This window comes from Eubalaena glacialis, chromosome 6 (genome assembly GCF_028564815.1).
Source record: "Eubalaena glacialis isolate mEubGla1 chromosome 6, mEubGla1.1.hap2.+ XY, whole genome shotgun sequence".
Classification (NCBI taxonomy): Eukaryota; Metazoa; Chordata; class Mammalia; order Artiodactyla; family Balaenidae; genus Eubalaena; species Eubalaena glacialis.
Genome location: NC_083721.1, coordinates 69,132,356 through 69,151,096, shown reverse-complemented (window position 1 = coordinate 69,151,096; position 18,741 = coordinate 69,132,356). Strand labels below are relative to the sequence as shown.

General features: G+C 40.4%; 1 protein-coding gene across 2 annotated transcripts in view; it reads right to left on the bottom strand.

Annotated features, from left to right (window-relative positions):
* The window catches only part of CSTA (cystatin A), a 25,872-nt gene extending 7,131 nt beyond the window's left edge, over positions 1 to 18,741 (bottom strand). Inside the window, exons 1-3 of one of the 2 annotated variants that reach the window (XM_061193159.1) lie at positions 18,493 to 18,741; positions 9,343 to 9,444; positions 5,651 to 5,894 (exon numbers count right to left, since the gene is read on the bottom strand). In XM_061193159.1, coding sequence (XP_061049142.1) covers positions 5,766 to 5,894; positions 9,343 to 9,444; positions 18,493 to 18,558 — 297 coding nt within the window. In that variant the 5' untranslated portion in view covers positions 18,559 to 18,741 and the 3' untranslated portion in view covers positions 5,651 to 5,765. Of the gene's footprint in view, positions 1 to 5,650; positions 5,895 to 9,342; positions 9,445 to 18,492 lie in introns of those variants that run through there. The other variant, XM_061193160.1, reaches the window with a different exon arrangement.

Here is an 18,741-nt window from a genome sequence, read left to right as displayed (position 1 = left end):
GGAAGATCCCACATGCTGTGGCGCAACTAAGCCCGTGCGCCACAGCTACTGAGCCTGTGCTCTAGAGCCCGCGAGCCACAACTACTGAAGTCTGCGTGCCTAGAGACCGTGCTCTACAACAAGAGAAGCCACTTCAATGAGAAGCCCATACACCGCAACAAAGAGTAGCCCCCGCTCGCGGCAACCAGAGAAAGCCCGCGTGCAGCAACAAAGACCCAACGCAGCCAAAAATAAATAAATTAAAAAAAAATCCACTGACATTCGGACATTTTTTCTTCATCCAATACTTTCTCATATTGTCATTTAGAGCACAATGGATGTGCTTGGATACCTTGGAAGAAACTCCCCATGGTATCTGAACTTCAATTCCAGCAAGGGAAGAGTCAGACCAGCATCCAGGATGAGTTTTGGCCTTCTAAGTGAGAAACACGCCAGAAATTGATCAATGCACTCCCTTAGGTAAGTGGAAAAAACCTGTTTCCCAAGAAAGAACAGAGTAGGCATTGCCTACAACCCTGGGCAGAATCATGCCCTCTGAATCTTCAGTTGACCCAATGCACAGTCATTTAACCATGGTCTTTGGCAGAGAATTCTGGAAGTGCCTGACAGATATCTGGGGTTGAGTCCCTCAGCTTTGCAAGGCAAGGGTGCATTCTGTCAATCTTTCCTTTGGGGTTAGGGAAAATAACTTTTGCAGTAGAGAACAGATTTTTGCTCCCAGATTCCACTTCAAATTTGGTGGGGGAAATGTTTCAGAAATGTAATTTTTTCCTTTGATTGCAGTGGTTTTGCGAAGAGAAGACAGATCTTTTGGGGAAAAACCTGCTCCTTTATTTGGATAAGTCCTAAATGGCCAACCAACTTTTGAACACCCTTTCCATCAACAGTTTATCCAGTTGTAGGTCTATTTTCTTTTTTGTTACTCTGGGAATCCCAACAATTTGGGGGGAATACATCTACTTTTTCACATACCACTTCCTTAGCCTTTAAGTAAGCCACTCCCTTTTTAAAAAATCATCTATCTTAAAACTGTTTTTAAAATATTCCAGTTTTCAAATTTAAACCAATTTGCAAACTAATATGATATATACAAAATATGGATCCAAATGATTATCTCCCCCCAAATGTATTTTTCAAACTTAGTAAATAAAAAATTATTTTCATACTATTTTTATTTTACCTGGCTTGAACAGATTTGGGTCACACTTTCTTACATTTTTTTTCTGTTCCCATTGTCTATTCTGTTTTTAACCTACTATCAGAAAAATGAAATGTTTTGTAATAAATTTTAAACTTTGAAATATATTTTCAATTCCATTAGGGCAAGTATTTCCATTAAACCATTTTCTCTTTTCCTTTATATCATAGAGGTACTCAACCCTAGCTAACATTAGAATCACCTGGACTGTTTCCCAGAGATTTTTATTTAATTGGTCTGTAGTGGGGCCCCAATCTAGGTTTTTTTTTTTTTAATTTATAAATTAAGTGGTTCTAATATGTAGGCAAGATTGAGGATCACTACACATATTACTTGATCTGCTTTCCTATTTATTCCTATTTATTATTATGTTTTCTTCAACATGAAGTCTACCTAACCAGCAACAGGATATGTTTATCCATTTATTCAAGTTTTTAATTTCTGACAGCGAAGTGCTGTAATTGTCTTTGCATAGGTTCTGTGTGTCCTCATTAGACTAATTCTTAAACATGTGGTATATTCAGACTTTCTATATCAAAATCAGGATAAAGTAAAAATAAATCTAATCAATCTGATTATGGAGTTTCATATATCTTTGTCCAGCTCCTCTGTGTATACAGCTATAGATATTTGTGTCCGTATTTGCATTGTTCAGAAAAAGATTCTTATAGGCCAGTGCTGTCATCTGGCAGTCCCTGTTACCTAAAAGCCCTATGGCATTAATACTAGCCAGCCAGTGGAGATCTTTTAGATCTTTTTTTTTTTTTAAATGATACAAATGAGCTTATTTATTTATTTATTTATTTATTTTTGGCTGTGTTGGGTCTTCGTTTCTGTGCGAGGGCTTTTGCTAGTTACGGCAAGCGGGGCCCACTCTTCATAGCGGTGCGCGGGCCTCTCGCGGCCTATCTTGTTGCAGAGCACAGGCGCCAGATGCGCAGGCTCAGTAGTTGTGGCTCACGGGCCTAGTTGCTCCGCGGCATGTGGGATCTTCCCAGACCAGGGCTCGAACCCGTGTCCCCTGCATTGGCAGGCAGATTCTCAACCGCTGCGCCACCAGGGAAGCAAGCCCTAGATCATTTATTGAACTAAATCTCTATGTGCTAAGAGCTGAAGGCAGATGAATGGAACAGTTTCCTTATTAAGAAGCATTCAGAGTTGTCAGTGGTTACAAAAAAAAAAAAAAAATCACTATTTCAAGCTCTCACTTACCTCCTTCAGGGGTCAGAATAGCTGAGTAAATGAATTCTGAGCTTGTGTTTGTGAAGTGTACGGATCAAGAGCATTTGTCCTGGAGGCAAACAGCCGGGGATCATATCCTTACTTTACTAACTAGCCATGAGGCCTTGGGCAAGTAACTTAACCTCTCTACAGCTCAGTCTTTTGTAAAGAGGAGATAATAATAATAGTTACCTCATGAGGTTGTTATGAGGATTAAATGAGTTATATGTGTAAAGTCTTTAGAACTCTACCTGACATATAATAAGCACTTAATATATACTATATTATTATTTGTTTGGAGCCTGTGCTCCACAACAAAGAGAAGCCACTGCAACGAGAAGCCCGTGCACCGCAACGAAGAGTAGCCTCTGCTCGCGGCAACTAGAGAAAGCCCGCGCGCAGCAACAAAGACCCAACGCAGCCAAAAGTTAATTAATTAATTAATTTTAAAAAAAGAACACTCTCAAGAAGTGCAAAGACAACCACAAAATGGGAGAAAATATTTGCAAATCATATATCTGATAAGTTACCTGTATCCAGAATATGCAAAAACTACAACTCAATAATAAAAAGACAAATAACCCAATTTAAAAATAGACAAAGGATCTGAATAGACATTTCTCCAAGGAAGATCTGCAAATGGATGATAAGCTCATGAAAAGATGCTTGACATCATTAGTCATCAGGGAAATGCAGATAAACACCATGATAAGATACCACTTCACACTCACTAGGGTGGCTAGACTCAAAAAGTCAGGTAATAACAAGCGTTAATGAGGAAGTTGGAGAAATCCAAACCCTCATATACTGCTAGTGGGAATGTAAAATAAGGCAGCTACTTTGGAAAACAGTTTGTAAGTTCTTTGAACAATTAAACATAGAGTTACCTTATGAACCACCAATTTTACTCTTAGGTATATACCCAAGAGAAAAGAAAACATTTGTATACACAAAAACATATACACAAATGTTTATAGCAGCATTGTTCATAATAGTCAAAAGGTGAAAGCAACTCAAATATCCATCAACTGATGAATGAATAAACAAAATGTAGTATGTCCATAAAATGGAGTATTATTTGGCTATAAAATGGAATAAAATATTGGTACATGCAAAACATGGATGAACCTTGAAAATATTTGTTAAGCAAAAGAAGCCCATTACAAAAGATCATATATAATATGATTCCATATATATGTAATGTCTAGAATAGGCAAATCCATAGAGACAGAAAGTAAGTAAATTAGTGTTTGCTTAGGAGTGGGGGTGTGGAGAAGGATGGGGGCTGACAGTTCATGGAGTTTCTTTTTGAGGTGATGAAAATGTTCTAAAATTCGTGGGACTTCCCTGGCGGTCCAGTGGTTAAGACTTCGCCTTCCAATGCAGGGGGTGCAGGTTCGATCCCTGTCAGGTAGCTAAGATGCCACATGCATTGTGGCCAAAAAAACAAAACACAAAACAGAAGCAATATTGTAACAAATTCAATAAAGACTTTTAAAAAATGGTCCACATCAAAAACAAAAATCTTTAAAAAAAGTTCAAAAATGTGCTGTGGTAATGGTTTCACACATTTTTGAATATACTAAAAACCACTGAATTGTATACCTTGGGTGAATTGTATGGTATATAAATTATATCTCAATAAAAGTGTTAAATAAGAAAGAGAAAAATGGCAATTAAATGGAACACAAAGTTTTGGACTGGATCTTTTTGCAATAAAGGACATTTTTGGGGGTGACTGGGGAAATTTGAATGTTGTCTGGAAGATTCGATGTTAACAAATGTTTTGATGCCGAAACCCGGCCTCTATGCACCAGCACAAAATTGAATCTCATAGACAGAGTTTTGGATGAAGTAGAACAGAATAGCTTTATTGCCTTGCCAGGCAAAGGGGCCCACAGTGGGCTAATGCCTTCAAAACTGTGTATCCCAACCCAGGGGGCTTGTGAGGAGTCTTATAGTCAAGGGGTGGGGTTGCTGATAAGGATCAGGGTGCCTGCAGGACCTGCATTCCTTCAATCTAGAGATCATCTGGCATCAGGTGGTATTGAACTGTGACCTTCTCTCTGGAAGGAAGAATGCTTCACTAAGTAGTTAACATCTTCAATCTGGTGTGGGTTTTAGTTCTGCAGAAGAGCTCAAAGATATTGTTATGTATATCCCTTGAGGAGGAACCAGGACCCTGCCCAAAGGCTGCACTATTGTTTCTTTTTAAAAAATTAATTAATTAATTAATATTTTTGGCTGCGTTGGGTCTTCGTTGTTGCGCACAGGCTTTCTCTAGTTGCGGTGAGCTGGGGCTACTCTTCGTTGCAGTGCACGGGCTTCTCCTTGAAGTGGCTTCTCTTGTTACCGAGCATGGGCTCTAGGCATGCAGGCTTCAGTAGTTGTGGCACTCGAGCTCAGTAGTTGTGGCTCATGGGCTCTAGAGTGCAGGCTCAGTAGTTGTGGTGCACGGGCTTAGTCGCTCTGCAGCATGTGGGATCTTCCCAGACCAAGGCACAAACCTGTGTCCCTTGCATTGGCAGGTGGATTCTTAACCAGTGGGCCACCAGGGAAGCCCTGCACTATTGATTCTTGACTCCTCCTCCCTGTCTTCACATCCCCCTCCCTTCCCAGATTAGCAATAATTTGAACCTGCCCTTTGGAACTCAGGGAAGGTCATGGAGGCTGAATGAAGCCTATTTCCTACAAACAAGAAACAGGGGACACAGAAAGGCTTTGGTGCCCAGGAGCCCCACAGGGTCTTGCTTGGTTCCAGTTTCAGTGTTAATTTCCTGATTTTAGTGGTTATATTTCAGTTTTTCAGGAGAATGTACTTATTTGTAGGAGGTGCAAAATGCAAAATTTGTTGGTGATGGAACATCACTGTAGATAACTTACTCTCAAATGTCCAGGAAAAAAGTTTTGGGGGAGCAACTTATCTGTAAGTTTGAGATTGTTTTAAAATATAAATATGCTTAATAAAATACTGGATTTAATTTTAAAATGTGAGGGTAGAGGTGGATTGTTGAATTCTCAGCAGCCCCAGGGCACTGATAACCCAAGATCTGGCCTACCAATGGTGGGAGTGGTGGTGGTTTTATCCTTTAGCTAGTTGCATTAGGCCTCAGTAATTTTTCTAAGATTTCCAACTGACATCAGTTTGTATGGAATTTCTACTCTCAAGTTATAACATTGATTTTGAGAAAGAAAAAGTAATTTTACTCATATAAAATAGATGAGAGCTAGTGGAAGAGATTAATTTATTTGAAAAGGAATACTTCTTTATTGACAGTTACATTTATTAGCAGGGGCCATTAATCAGGAGACAGTGGAAAGAATGTACTGCTCTCAGAACATGCCGCTAGAAGCCCGTGAGCTCGTCGTCCTTGCTTTTGTCAGCCTGGTAGCCAATAAGTACCAAAGACTGATTTTGGTGAGGAAGGCTTTCGAATACTTTTATGTGAGTATAACGATCATTACCTACTCGTATCTGGAAGTTAAAAAAAAGAAAAAAAGAAAAAGGAGATTCATTCACACGGATCCATGTCAAATGAAAGATCTACAGACCTATAAAGATTTCACTGCAATAAGCTTTTTTGGAATAGCATTCCTAGACCACCATTCTTAGACCCTTAGTTTACATAAACCTTCCATCTTATTTTGTGAGAGAAAGGGCAGGCTAAAGGCATGGCAAGAGACATAGGTTCTAGGTTTATTTTATTTTATAGTTTACTATATTCTGTGCACAAATGAAAATCCAGAGTTGCATTTCATTTTCAAAGATGCACAGATCAAGAAAACAAGTGACAGTCTTTCTGGTGTTTCCATTTTCCGACTCCGAAATTGGGATACTTTATTTGTCACATGGTTTGAGCAAGGAGAAGAAAATCAGAATTGCCCTAGAGAATTTGGGGTGTGTGGTTCCCACATCTATATTAGAACCTGCTTTATAAATGCCCATAGGTAAAACTGAGCAGGGCCCAGGGGTGTAGAGTCTAGTTTCCCTTCTGAAGTAAAGGGATCTTGCTGGGAAATCACTGGTATGAAGATTGAAATAGTAATCTGGGCATGAATCTGGGACCTAGAAAACTATGGTAAGAATTTCCACTTTTGTTCTTGGTTCAGACAGTAAAAGTTTTGTCTTTGAATAATATTTATTGTGCTCTGATGTCCCTTCCTAACCTAATTTTATTTTATTAAAAAAAATTATTATAGAAGGATGGCTTTATTTCCCTGTGCTGTACACTATATCCTTGTAGCATATTTATTTTATACTTAGTAGTTTGTACCTCTTAATCTCCTACCCCTATCTTGCCCCTCCCATATTCCCTCTCCCCACAGGTAACCACTAGTTCATTCTTTATACATAAATCTAAACTAATTTTAATAAATGTCATTTATCAAATGTTTACCATGAGTCAGACACTATGATGACCATCTTATGTACTTGATTATATTTACATTTTGTTCCAGGCAAGAAGAAAGGTGGAACAAGGACCATTTTACAGATGCAGAGCAGATTAAGAGAGATTAAGTAATTTTTCATAAATCTCTCAGCTAATAAGTGACAAAGCCAAACTTCAACATCTGTGTTAGTTTCACCCTATGGGGTAACATTTCAAAAACATTTATTCTGTGCTTGGAACAGGGCACCGGCTTTTGCATACATTATTAGAGACAGCACAGCTAATAGGTAAGTATCAGACTACTTGGGTTCAAATTCTGGCTCTGCTCTTATAGTATTGTGACCTTTGTTAGTTAGTTCACCTCCCCAGGGGGCAATTTTCTTATCAGCAACACAAAGGAAATGATCATACTTATAGACATGTTGAGAGGATTAAATGAGATAATACATGCCCAGCTCTTAGGACAGTGCCTGGCACATTGTGAGTGCTTAGTAAACTTCTTTTCTTTTTTAAAAAAAAAATTATTTATTTGGCTGTGCCGGGTCTTAGTTGCGGCACACTGGATCTTCGTGGCAGCATACGGGATCTTTAGCTGTGGTATGCGGGATCTTTAGTTGTGGCATGTGAACTCTTAGTTCCCTGACCAGGGATCAAACCTGGGCCCCCTGAAATGGGAGCATGGAGTCTTATCCACTGGACCACCAGGGAAGTCCCCATAAGTGCTTAGTAAATTTCTAGTTCATTTATTCCACACAACACCCTGCAAAGTAGGTTATTATTATTCATGTTGTGAAGATAAAGGAATTAAGGCTCAGAGAAGATGAGGGGCTGTGGATCACAAGGGTTTTAACCAGTCAAACAAGCCGAGTAAGTGTTCAAACCCAGGACTGTCTGACACCAAAGCCTACAATCCTTCCATTTTACCACCTGCCTCTTGACAGGTACTTGAGAAAAACAAGAGGAGGTCACATCACCAGCCAGATCTGAAATCCAGAGAGTGAGTGTCTCAGATCAAAGAGGTCAACAGCTAGATGGCCAGGAAGTAAGGAGGAAACTGTGGTCAGTGACTTTAATCCCATAGGAGAAATTTGATAGCAGATGGAAGGGTGAGGTAGGGAGGGAAGGGGACTGTGGTCTTAAGGAAAGAAATTTCCAAGATAGTTTTCTGATGGGCCTTTTAAGAAATGTATGAGCTGGTTAGTATGTGAAATTTTTGTACTTGGATTAATCATAAATTATTAAAATAATGATCCCAATTTTGATGGAATGTTTCTTATCTTTGAACAAAACCACTTTTAACTAGAGACCATTCTTTTCTAGCTGTGAAGAAAGCAGGAAGGGAGGAAACAAGACCATTGCTTTCTGAGGACAAGGCAGGATCTCACCCCTGTGTAGCACCCCAGCACCTGGCATGTACCAGGACCTCAAATGTGGTAGGACTGGGCTGATTTTTTTTTTTTTTTAACTTTTGAATTTTATTTTGTTTATTTTTTTATACAGCAGTTCTTATTAATTATCTATTTTATACATATTAGTGTATATATGTCAATCCCAATCTCCCAATTTGGGCTGATCTTTTCACATGACCCAGTCTTGTAATTTTTTCATTCCGAGCTGCTTAACAACACATTTTATTTTTTTTGCTGAAAACATTAAAAAAATTTTTATATCTTAAGTGGTTAATTGTTTGTTAAAGAGAAATAAGCCAGACTGTGCCCTCGTCAAGTAGGTTAGTAAAGATTAAGTAAATACATTTGAATGTCTGTTGTAATTATTTACTAAATGAGAATTATCATCTTCTCAATACAAAAGGTTGAAAATAGCTTCCAAATATCCATGGTTGATTTGTTGGATTGGTTCCCTCTCAATAACTTCACAAAAGTTTTCTTCAATTAGAATTGGATCAGTGCATCACTTAATTTTCTGATATAACTATAAAATTAATTTTTAAAATACTTTTAATATTCTACTGCTTCAAACTACACCTACAGTGCCACAAGTTGAAACTAGTTATTTGAGTTGCAAAAATAATATATTTAAATTATATTAATCAAAATGCTTATTTAAAGGGCAAAAGTTTTAAATTATTTTCCCAGCTAATGATTCAAATCATTCCTTAAACCCATTTAATTTAGACACATAGAATCACAAAGCTTTGAGATGGAATAAGCTTCAAGATAGCATCTGGTCCAGCCCCACATCTTTAGGATCCTAGGATCCCACATGAAGAAGCCATGGCCACAAGCTAAGCATGCTCTGAATTCTGAAATCTTTTTCTATACATTTTCTGGAAACTAAGTTAAGAATTAATATAAGAAAGCTTTCTAAATTCACAAGAAAAAGATGATATAAATATACCATCATCTGCCAAGTTTGAGAGTTTACCACTTGGGCAGTACCATGCTAGGTAGGCATCTTGATTTAGGACAAGGAGAAAGAACAAATTATAAGGTAGGGGCAACAGGGAACATCACATAAAGTGAAAGATACAACAATATCTTTTAGTGCTAAAGCGAATGTTGGAACTCTAACCTTAATGTAGTAATTCATTCCAGAAACCACTTGAGTTTTATATTCCACAGCTTCAAATTCTTCATAAGTCTCATTTGTTTTTTCTTCAAGCTGTGGTTTAACCTTAAGAAAAGAGTATGAAATAAAAGTCATATTTTTATGGCAAGACAAGAGAAATTTAAACAACAACAACAAAATCTTCTCTGCCCTTTGGCCTCCCCTCTCCCGCCACTTGGCATTTTGTATCTGCATTATGCATCGGCCAAACCACTCCCATCAGCAGGAATACCTGCTCAGCCATAAAGAGTAACATTCTCCTAGCATCGACAAGACAATTCCTTAAAAGATAACATCCCTCCTCTGTCTTGTAAGGGAACACATGACCCACCACCATGCTGCTTAGATCTGGATTAAATAAACTGTCAACTATACATCATTTGATGTACAGCCCTCAGTCTCAAAAAACTTATATACCTGTGCCTTGACTTCTAATGGGTGGAACAGTTCTCAGAGCTTTCTGAGATGTTGTTCTTCCTGGGTTATAATCCTCAAATTTGGCTCGAAAAAATTTCCCATTTCTTTCTTAAATCAACTGATTAATTATTTGTTGACAAGAGGAAGCAAATTACCAAAGCTATATCAAACTCCATTTATGTGATTTACAAATATGTTAAATATGTATTTACAAATAGGTAAACATGTCTTTGATTAATAAAAATGGGAGACCGTAATTACTATTTCATTACAAAATTTTTTTATTTTGAAATAATTTCAGACTCAAAGTTGCAAAAATAGTATAGCATATCTCAAGGCCCTTAATTTAATCACACCCACCAAGTCCCTTTGCCATGCAAGGTAACATATTTAAGGGATTCAGGGATTAGGATGTGGACATCTTTGAAGGCCATTATTTTGTCTACCACAGAGGAATACAAGCTTAGATGCCAGTATTCCTGAACCAAGCATGAGAAGGCAGTAAGAGAGTCTGAAATTCAATATGTAAATTTTTACTGAATCTGCCAGTTTTCAGTATAGGCCGCCCATTCCTGCTCTCAGCTGGGCCTGATATGCTAAGTGTCCACTATGGTTTCTCTGACTCAGTTTCTGCTAAGAGTAAAGCCCCAGTCTTCTGCCCAGGTGGAGGACCAGTAATAGCTTGTCTTCCAGGGTGGAGAATAGTGAGAGGGAAGGATCTGGGCACAGTCTAACTGCTTCTCATAGCAATCTTCCATCAGTTCTCCTGGTTTTAGCCCCGTGCCTCATTCTTGTCTTCCTGAGTTTCTGGCATTGCTAGTGGTTGAGTCATTTTGGAGCTCTGCACCATGAATCTGCTTGCTTCTGGCTCCGACATTCCCCTGTGTGGCTTATGCTCTGTCCAGACGACTCAGCCATTTTACATTGTTCATGTTTTCCATCTTCCAAAGTTTTGTCGAAAAAAAAAACCCAAAAAAACACACACACACAAGAAGTTTTGTCGATATCTCTGAGGTGTTTGCCTATCTCACGTTGTCTTTATGTTTGTGGGTTTATGCCTTTTTTCCCCCCACTAATCGTTTCTATCATTTAGAGGGAAAGGAAACAAATGTGTGTGTTGGATATACCTTGTTTATTGGGAAGTTGCCTCCCTGCCCATAACATTTTCTTTTTTTTAAAATAAATTTATTTATTTTTGGCTGCATTGAGTCTTCGTTGCTGTGCGCGGGCTTTTTCTAGTTGCGGAGAGCCGGGGCTACTCTTTGTTGCGGTGTGCGGACTTCTCATTGTGGTGGCTTCTCTTGCTGTGAAGCATGGGCTCTAGGCGTGTGGGCTTCAATAGTTGCGGCACTCAGGCTCAGTAGTTGTGGCTTGCGGGCTCCAGAGCACAGGCTCAGTAGCTGTGGTGCACGGGCTTAGTTGCTCCGCGGCATGTGGGATCTTCCCGGCCCAGGGCTCGAACCCGTGTCCCCTGCATTGGCAGGCGGATTCTTAACCACTGCGCCACCAGGGAAGCCCCAGCCCATAACATTTTATGTGCATATACAGCTTTAGTCAGGCCTCCAGTGCATCTAGGGTTCTCCCAAGGCCACACAGTCCTTCCTATCAGTGGGCAAGCATTTTGAATCCTTTTCTATTTGTGCCTCAGTTTGGGTACCAGATTGCTTTCAAAGATCTAGATATTTGCAAACTCTTTGAGTTCTCAGACCATTTTTGAAGGGCAAACACTTCTCGGACCACTACCCATTTCTCCTGTAACATTCAGAATAGCTGGGAGGGATGTGATTGCTTTCTTGAGATGGAAAGTGAGGTTGATAAGTGGAGAAAGGAAGGAAACAAATAGTGAAGAAAAAAAAGAAGGAAAGAAATGGGAAGAGGTAGGGCGCAGGAGAGAGAAGAGAAAAGTGGACAAGCACACAGAGAGAATGAGTAAGGGAAGAGTTCAGTGTCTTATTGCCCCCCCGCCACCTAATCCTTTTGAGCCAACACTGGGTACCAGTCAAGTTAGGAGCTGAGCTGGGAAGGGTTAATCTCTACACTAAACCCCAAATTATCTATTTAAGCCTCATTTTGCAGATGAGGAACCTAAGGCTGTGAGGAGAACATGACTGCTAAAGGCTGAAAAATTACCGATTATAGTTATTTGGCGTTTTAAATGCCGTGAATAGTGAATATCTGATTTATCTTTTTTTTTTAAACTATGTATCAGACATTTTTATTTCTATCTGTCCTGGAAACACATCCAAATCTGTAAGCTTTCCATTGTATCTATGCAGTCCACAAGTCCAGAATTTTCCATCAGAGAGTTGATTTCAAATGTCCTGGTTTGTTTCTGTAAGCGCTCTGGCACCTGTCAGACTGTGTGCCTTGATTGCAGGTTCACTGTACTTATAACCTGTAGCCCTGCTCCCCCTTTCCAGTAAAACAGATTTGTATTGCTCTATTGTTGGATGCTATGAACCTGGGATGATGAGATTTCAGGTGAGGAGGAGGAAAAGGGGCAGAGTTGGAAGGAGCTGATCAGTGAAACCTTATTCAGAAGGCAGGTTGTTGTTGAAAGACCCCCCAGGACGGGTGCTAGGAGGGTGAAGGACACCTGGGAATGGTGGTCCGGAGTCTGGTGGTAAACAGACAGACCTTGAGCTGAACACAGTTGGCATTCACCTTCCACCGCCTGCCATGCATGGTGGTGGTTGAGGTGCTGAAGGAACAGTGTAGGTTTGTTACTTGGGTCCCAACCAGGGGAAGGATGCTTCCAGGGAGGAGCGCCTGGTAAAATGCAGTTACCCCAGAGCTGTTCAAGCATTTCTTGTTGCTGCAGAGCATGAATCTCGGTAAGCTGCTAGTTCTCCAGGATCTGAGGATTTAAGCCACACTGAACCCAAGACCCAAGCTTTTCCCCTACATGTAATCACTCTGCAGAAACACTTGGACTATGCATAATTTAGGAAAAAATGCATAAAAAGATAATGGTGGCAGCATGGATAGGTCATATTTGGGAAGTTTTAGAGAGTAACAAAGGAGAGTTTGGGTAGCAACATGAGAGTACAGTAGGGTTGGTGAGAGGTGATTTGTGGACATTTGTCACCTATGTTTTGAGGGCAGGGGAAGTATGGGGCAAGGCACCCAGTATACAAGAAATGATGGCACCTGGCTTAAGGAGGACAAAGTCTTAGATTGGAGAGAGGAATGAGATCAGCAGGGGATAAGTAATTCAGGGCATTCTCGAACAAGATGGCTGCAATATTTTAAGAGAAAGAACTGAGACGCCATCTGGTTGGGCCATGGTGATGGGACGGATTGAGAAACTGAGGAGCGAGAAGGTCCAGATCCACCTCTGTGGGGTTTCTAGAAAAGGATCAACAGGATATGACTGAAAGGATGTCCTGGCAGCCCTAGGGTCCTGCTGTGGTTGTTCACTGGCATGAATCTGTAGATTTGTAATGGGTGAGTTTTCTGTGTTTCTACATCTTCCTTGAGCAAAGTTCTCTGAATCTGGAGTAGAAGCTGAGGAGGAAGTTGTGGCAGTGGGAGTGACCTCTAATTGAGGACTGGAATGCCAGAGCTCACGAAGTCATGGAAATCAGGGGTAGAGGAGAGTATGAAACCACCCATCATGGGTTCCAGCTGGACGAGTGATAGAGTGGGCCTAGGCATGCTCTGATGAAGATGGGAGGTGAGTGTCTGAAGGATTCTGGTGTGGATTAATGGCAGGTTCTCTGGACGTGGGGACAATGGAAGAGGTGACTGATGAGGGGGCTGTGGTCAGAGAGGAGAACACAGATTTGTGGGTAAGAGCCATGACATGCTAAGCTCCTGGATGTGTCCATAATGGTATGCAGATGGGGTGTTTGTGTGGTGTCCTGGCAGACAAAAATCATGATCTGTGTGTATGCCAGGAATGGTATTCAGCAGTCACGTTTGACTTAGGGGTGTGTGTGTGTGTGTGTGTGTGTGTGTGTGTGTGTATGTTTTGTGTGTATGCATCTGTGCATGTGTAATAATAGCCCTTATTTCTAAAAATAATTATTTAAATAACATTTCCTTCCTGCACATAAACATACTCAGAATTCTCATCCAATGGTTTTTTACATATGGCATAAGACAATGGATCAGCCATAATGATCCAGAGGCTTTTGCCGGTAGGCCATTCATTTGCTCCTTAATTATGGCTTTTTATGGATGGGGCCATGTTTGGCTCTTTATTTCCTTGTGTGTATTCCTTTTCTCCAATCTATTTTATAAATTTCTCTGAGGGTAGGGACATTTTTTATGTCCCTTCTCTCCCTATAGCAATTCACACATTACTGTGTACATAATCAGTGTTTTCTTTCTTTCTTTTTTTTCTTTTTTCTTTTTCTTTTGGCCACACTGCGCGGCTTGTAGAATCTTAGTAGTTCCCGGACTAGGGACTGAACCTGGGTCCTCAGCAGTGAGAGCACAGAGTCCTAACCATTGGACCTCCAGGGAGTTCCCAAATCAATGTTTTCTGAATGAAGAAACCAGGCTTGTTTTCCTTCGTGACAACTTGTCTGCCCAAATAGGAAAGAGGAAAGAAGAGGGGCATAGAGAATCTTGGAACAGGGGGTTTATTCCACGTGTACTCTGGACCCAAGTACTACTAACAGCCTTTAGTACCTGATACCACCATTACCTTCCAGTCTCTGTTATCTTCAGAATGGAGAAACTCCTTTCTTCTGCCTTCAAGAATGTTCAAGTCTTCTCAACCCCAAGCCTTTTGTTTGATTTTCTTCCCTTTCTGACCTGATCCAACCTCTCTCTTTCATTCTGATGTCAAATTCCTTGAACCTGCAGTCATCATTTTCCTGATGCTTTCCCCTCTCTATGTGATGACCTTCCCCTCCTCTTTCCCTCCCTAATTGGTTCTTCCTTCAGCTGGCATTCCACTAAGAATCTCTCTGATAAAAACAGGGAAAGCGGATAAACTTCAGCTCCTCCAAGTATACCTGCATGTTAATAGGCGAATTTTAAAACTAGAAGCACATTAAAACATCAAAGGAATACAACTCCAAGGTAGATGACAGGTAAGTGGAGGTCTTCTCTGGTACTCCCTCAAATCACACTAGGTATGTGATTACCTACACCTTCCCATTTCCCTGGCCCTGCCTGGGAACCTAAATAATTCTATAATCTTGGAGAAGATGTCGATTAAATTTCCTCACCTAAAGCTCATAGTAATATCTGCCTCTTGGGGTTGTTTGTGGGGGAATAAATGATACAATTGATGTGAAAGTGCTTCCTAAACTATAAAACGTTTTCTAAGCTGACTATCCCTCAATCTTCCAACCCTTAGTTGGGAATTGTCCCCTGAGGCTGTCTCCTGTGAGAGAGGGAAGACAAGTGATAATTGGGAGTTTAACACTGGAGGAACAGAGCTGCCAAAGAGTAATTATTCACCTGAAAGTAAGAATGTTTGACCAGCAATCTCTAAAGTTTTTCCTGGTCCAAAACCTAGGATTATGAAAAAGTACTTAATTAGAGATTGTTTTATATTATGTTCCAGATTTTCTTGACTTCCCTAAAGGGATTGTAAACTTCTTGAGGGCAGGGGCCATGTCTTACAGTCCTTATGGATCTTCTATAACATTTAACACAATGCTGGATACCTAAGAGATATTCAAGAAATAATTCATTGATATTCATTTCTCATATTGCTTTAAATCTGAGGCTGGCTGCTTGCACAGAGAAGGCAAGTTTGCCACATCGTCTCCCCCCAGTGTATTCCCCTCACTCCACATGCTTTTCGATGTTGCTGCCACTGTGTGGTGGAAAAGGCAGGCGGTCGAAATCTGGAGATAGGCTAGCTTCTTGTCTAGGTGGTTATTAACCTCTTCGAATCTCAGTTTCATCATCTGAAAAATGGACGTGATGCCTTCCCTTCTTGCCCCAGGTGTAGTGAAAATCAAATGAGAGGTCGAATGGAGGACAAGGATATCAAAACCGCAAAGCACCTTTCAGGGGTGAGGTAGCTACTCAGTAACTATCTCTTATTCTGTCTCTCTGAGAGGGTTGAAGCCCAAGCTGAGCAGCAAGAAACACACCTTCAACTTAATGTATACATTGAAGGTGTGGCTCACAGATGGGTGTTATTAACAATGCAAGGCCTTCTTATAAGTTGTTACTTAAATGAAAATTATTCTGGCGAACCAAGGTAGGCTTTATAAAAATCATTACAATTTTCTGCATCTTCTACCTTCTATATTTCAAATTTCTGTTATTCCCAGCCCCCTTACAGCTCCGGTCCCTGGAGAGTCTCAGAGGGATTTTCCCCGGTCAGGGATAAAATTCAGGCAAAAATCTGAAGTAAACAATTGTAATGCCTCACCTATGCACGTTGCTTTCTCATTTCCAAATCACGGCCTGCGGGATCTTAGTTCCCGACCAGGGATTAAACCCATGCCCCCCGGGCTTCCCTGGTGGCGCAGTGGTTGAGAGTCTGCCTGCCAGTGCAGGGGACACAGGTTCGAGCCCTGGTCTGGGAAGATCCCACGTGCTGCGGGGCAACTGGGCCCATGAGCCACAACTATTGAGCCTGCGCGTCTGGAGCCTGTGCTCCGCAACAAGAGAGGCCGCGATAGTGAGAGACCCGCGCACCGCGATGAAGAGTGGCCCCCGCTTGCCGCAACTAGAGAAAGCCCTCGCACAGAAACGAAGACCCAACACAGCCAAAAATTAAAAAAAAAAAAAAAAAAATCTGATTGTCTAAAAAAAATAAAAAATAAAAAAAATAAACCCATGCCCCCTGCACTGGGAGCTCAGAGTCCTAACCACTGGACCACCAAGGAATTCCCTCCAAGTCATTTTTATGCAGGTACTCTCATTAGTCCTTACGGCTCTGAGGTCGAAGGGCAAGAGGTGTTATTTTCATTTCACAGATGAAATTGAGATTCTTTGCCCGCCCTCTGATTTTAGAAAGCCCATCTCCCATAGGCCTCTCAGAATACCCTGTATCTCTAGTACTGCAGGCAAGTGAGGTCATGGACAGCCTGGGCATTACCAGAGCTGGTTAGAAATGCAGAACCTCAGGTCCACCCCAGACCTACTGAGTCAAAATCTGGTCTTTTAACAAGACCTCCAGGTGACCTGTGTGCACATTCAAGTTTGAAAACACTGACAATACAGGGATTTGAATGAAGGCATTAATAACTCAATATTACCTTCTTCAAGAAAGAAAAAGTGACAAGGTATTTACTTTTTTTTTTTTTACTCTTAACATGGGTGAATCATCTAATTTATTATTAGCTATTTCCTTTGAAAACTTGCATCTGGATTACCATATCCTTTGGAATGTGCACTTTCTAAGACACCTTGTATCTTGGTGTCTAATTGAAACTTTTGATCTAATATTCTTTCACATATATTTATACACATTATTGTAAAGTAACTACTTTTTTAAAAGAACTCTTGAAAGGGAAATACTTAGCCCCACAGAATGAGTGGTAGAATTTCAGGCATCTGCTCTCTTAGAGAGCTTCTCAGTGCCCTAACATAGAGAATCCCATCTCTTCCACTTACACAAGAAGCTAATCTTTGCCAAACAGTGTCATAGAATGAAGTTTCAGTGAGAAAAAGCAAGAAGGAATGATACAAGAAAGGAGGACGACAATTTACAAACCTAAAATAGAAATTTATATATTTTTTCTTTTCATAAAATATGCAATACAATAAATTTTTATTATATAGGTAATGGCTAACCAGACAACACTTAGAAAAATGTATTAACCTGCTAAACACATCGAATTCTATTTTCACCATAATGAATTTTGGAATCACCATAGACTATGCCACTTCTCTACTAGTTTAATCATCTTCCAAATACTAAAACATTGTCCATTGAGTCAAATTTGTAGGAAGTTTGTAAGTGGATCATCTTTATGATATTGCTCTTCATTCAATCTATTAAAATTTTTTTTTCCTGTAGTGCATTTGAAGTCTAGTTCATCAATTGTTTTTTTTTTTAAACCATAAGCAGGTTCTTTTTTTTTTCTTAATTAATTAATTAATTAATTTATGGCTGCATTGGGTCTTCATTGCTGTGCACAGGCTTTCTCTAGTTGCGTCGAGCGGGGGCTACTCTTCGTTGTGGTGCGCAGGCTTCTTATTGTGGTGGCTTCTCTTGTTGCAGACCACAGGCTCTAGGCACGCGGCTTCAGTAGTTGTGGCACGCAGGCTCAGTAGTTGTGGCGCACGGGCTTAGTTGCTCCGAGGCATGTGGGATCTTCCCGGACCAGGGCTCGAACCTGTGTCCCCTTCATTGGCAGGCAGATTCCTAACCACTGTGCCACCAGGGAAGTCCCTAGTTCATCAATTGTTAACAACCTTAGACTTTAATTACATGTTGGCTCCACTTGGTGAGAATAGAAAAGTTTCATCAGAAACTGAATTAGTAATCCTAAAATCATACATTGTAAGAGCTTTAGAGATGATCCAATAAAAATTCTTCTTTTACAAATGAGGAACCTGAGGCTCAGAGAAGAGATATGACTTGCTCAAGATCACTCTCACAGTTAGAATTATCAGAGGTTTCATCTGAAAAACTTTTCAGTTGTAAGGAAACCTGAACAAAACCACGCCTTTCCCCACGTTCTGGTTTTGATGTTCACCCACACATTAAACATAGGGCCAACCTAAACCAAGATTTGGGATCAAACCTTTTCATGGGCTGCATCCACTCACCGTGTTAGCAATCTCCTGGATTTCGGGAGTGGCAGGTTTGGCTTCAGTTAAGCCTCCAGGTATCATTTTGGCTAATTGCGTCTTTTCTTGGCAGGATGCTGGCGCTGAAATGGTCAGGTAAGGATGGAGGCTCTGGGTTTTAAAGAAGGTGTTGTTCACAAGCTCCACCTGTAGAATGTTTTATTTTCCTCAAATAACAAAAGGCAAAGGGAAAATACGTCTTGAAGGGATAAAGGGAGTATGTCTTGA